Consider the following 2,175-nt stretch of genomic DNA (forward strand, 5'->3'; position numbering starts at 1 on the left):
CTCAGCGGATGCCCCCCCAGGGGCGGGAGCGGGGAGCTGGGGAGGGCGGCGGACGGTGCCGGTTTATTCCGGGACGTGAAGATGTTCTGAAATTAGATGCCGGTGGCTGCACAGCCTGGGAACTTCGCGCTTTAAAAGGGCGGGTTGTGTGGCGTGTGAGTTACTCTCAATGAAGCTGTGATGAGTAAAAATAGTTGTGGGGTAGCGCGGCCCGAATTTGCTAGAAACCCTCAAACCACGAAGGAACGGCTGACACGTCTGACATCAAAGGGGAACGTTTCCACTGCGAAACCCCCTTGAGCGACGTCACGACAAGGAACCCAGAAAAACAGCCACTGCTGCTTCCGAGGGCTCACCTCCCTGACGTGCAAGAACCGCGGGAAAATGGGGTCACTAGCCCGGCCGGCAGGAGACGGGGGACCCCCAAACCTCACACGGACGCGCGACTTCCTCCAAGACGAGGGAATCCACACGAAGACCCTTCGGGGCCAGTCACTCCTTCCCCTCAGCAAAGGGCCCGCCTCAGAGCCAGCGTGGGGGACGGGGACAGGGCGGGGGACAGGACGGGGACAGGGTGGGGGACAGGACGGGCAGACCTCTCGGCCGCAGTCCGACCCTGACGGTGCACGTCCCCTGGGAGCTGGGGCTTCCCTGACCCCCAACCCCACCGGTACCAGCCTGGTCACTGGCCCGGGTCACAGTGGGAGGAGACGAGACCCACGTGTCCGTCCATGGGGCCACCTCTGCTTTAAGGACAACACGGGGCATGAAGGGCCGAGGCCCTGCCCCGTCCAGCATCCCGTGCCTCGCCCCGGTCCCAGCAGCTCACGGTTCTGGACGCTTCTCCCCTCCTTCCTGACAGGCGTCTCCCCGCGTGTGACTTCCAGCCCAGAGCCTCCTGCCCTAGGATCGCAGCAGCTCCCTGCCTGCCTCCCCATCCGCCAGGGGGCCAGGCCCCACCTGCTCCACCCCCTCCTCTGCCCCACACCCCACCTGGGGCCTCCCCAGCCGTGCCTGCTGCCTCTCCACCTCATTTGGGCTGAGGAGGGGACCCGCCTGTCCCCCTCCCTAAGGCCTTCCCTGGGGCCAGCAACCTCCCCAGCCCCCCTGCAGCGAGAGCTCAGCAGACGTGGGTCAGGGTGGGCGTGGTCGTGACCTCCGTGGCGCCCACGAGGGTGAGCGGTAAAACCCTAAGAGCGGGGGGGCCAGTCCTCGGCACAGCTGAGCACGGCCCCTGGGTGCTGGGACGCGAGGACCAAAGCCCCAGGAGCTGCCGGTGGAGGGGCCCTTCACCCTCTCCCTGCAGCTGCCCCACAAGGGACGGGGGGGGGGGGGGAACCACCCCAGACGGGTCCCCAGCCTCAGGGCCCCCCAGGCCCAGCCCTGGAGCCTGGAGCACCAGGATGAAGGGGCCTTCGAGGGCCCGGGCGGCCTGAGCACCCCCCGGCAGTACCTCCACTTGGGCCTCCTCCCAGGCGTCCAGGCGGACGGACTTGACCTTGCTGACCTCCGGGATGTTGCGGTGGATGGCGGAGCAGCTCAGGCAGATGAACACGCCCAGGGTGTAGGAGGCCCAGTCGGGATCTGGAAGGCAAAGGCCAGAGTCTGGTCAAGGGGGGAACCCTGACACCCCGCTGCCCTGGGGCCAGAGCCGCCCAACCCCCGAGTGGACGCTGCATCCTGTGGGGGAGGCTGCTGCCCCAAGCCCAAGGGCGGACGCGCAACGACGCACAATTTGTCCGCGTGACGGGGACCCTGGCTGGACCGTGCGCGCAGCGCACTCGGGGGCGGGACACACCGTGCGTCCAGTTTATTGAGAAGGTTGAGCAGACACGCGTGTGGGTGATGCCGACTGGCGGGTGCTGACTCCCCAGCCCACGCGGGAGGGGCCAGGGCTCTGTGCTTCTGTGGGTCGATGTCTCTCTCTGACCCACGGCACAGGGGCCCTCCTGTCTCCCAGCTCAGCGTCCAGGCCCCTCCCTGTCCCCCAGCCCAGTGTCCAGGCCCCGTCCTAAAGGCAGGAAGTGGAGGCCAGGAGGCAGGTGGCCGGCCCAAGACACAGCTTGTAAGTGACACTCGGAATAGAGACGTTTCAGAGAAAAAAGCTGCGTCGCCCGCGGGCCTGCCCAGCCTGACTCTCCCCGGGGCTGCGGGCATGGAGCGGCCTCCTGTGGG

General features: G+C 67.3%; 1 protein-coding gene across 1 annotated transcript in view; it reads right to left on the minus strand.

Moving 5' to 3' along the window:
- Positions 1-2,175, minus strand: part of ADAP1 (ArfGAP with dual PH domains 1) — a 33,717-nt gene that overhangs the window by 20,283 nt on the left and 11,259 nt on the right. The window contains exon 2 of the mRNA XM_014535269.1: positions 1,454-1,584. Coding sequence (XP_014390755.1) covers positions 1,454-1,584 — 131 coding nt within the window. The remainder of the gene's footprint in view (positions 1-1,453; positions 1,585-2,175) is intronic.

The sequence above is a fragment of the Myotis brandtii genome, unplaced genomic scaffold (genome assembly GCF_000412655.1).
Source record: "Myotis brandtii unplaced genomic scaffold, ASM41265v1 scaffold1408, whole genome shotgun sequence".
Classification (NCBI taxonomy): domain Eukaryota; kingdom Metazoa; phylum Chordata; class Mammalia; order Chiroptera; family Vespertilionidae; genus Myotis; species Myotis brandtii.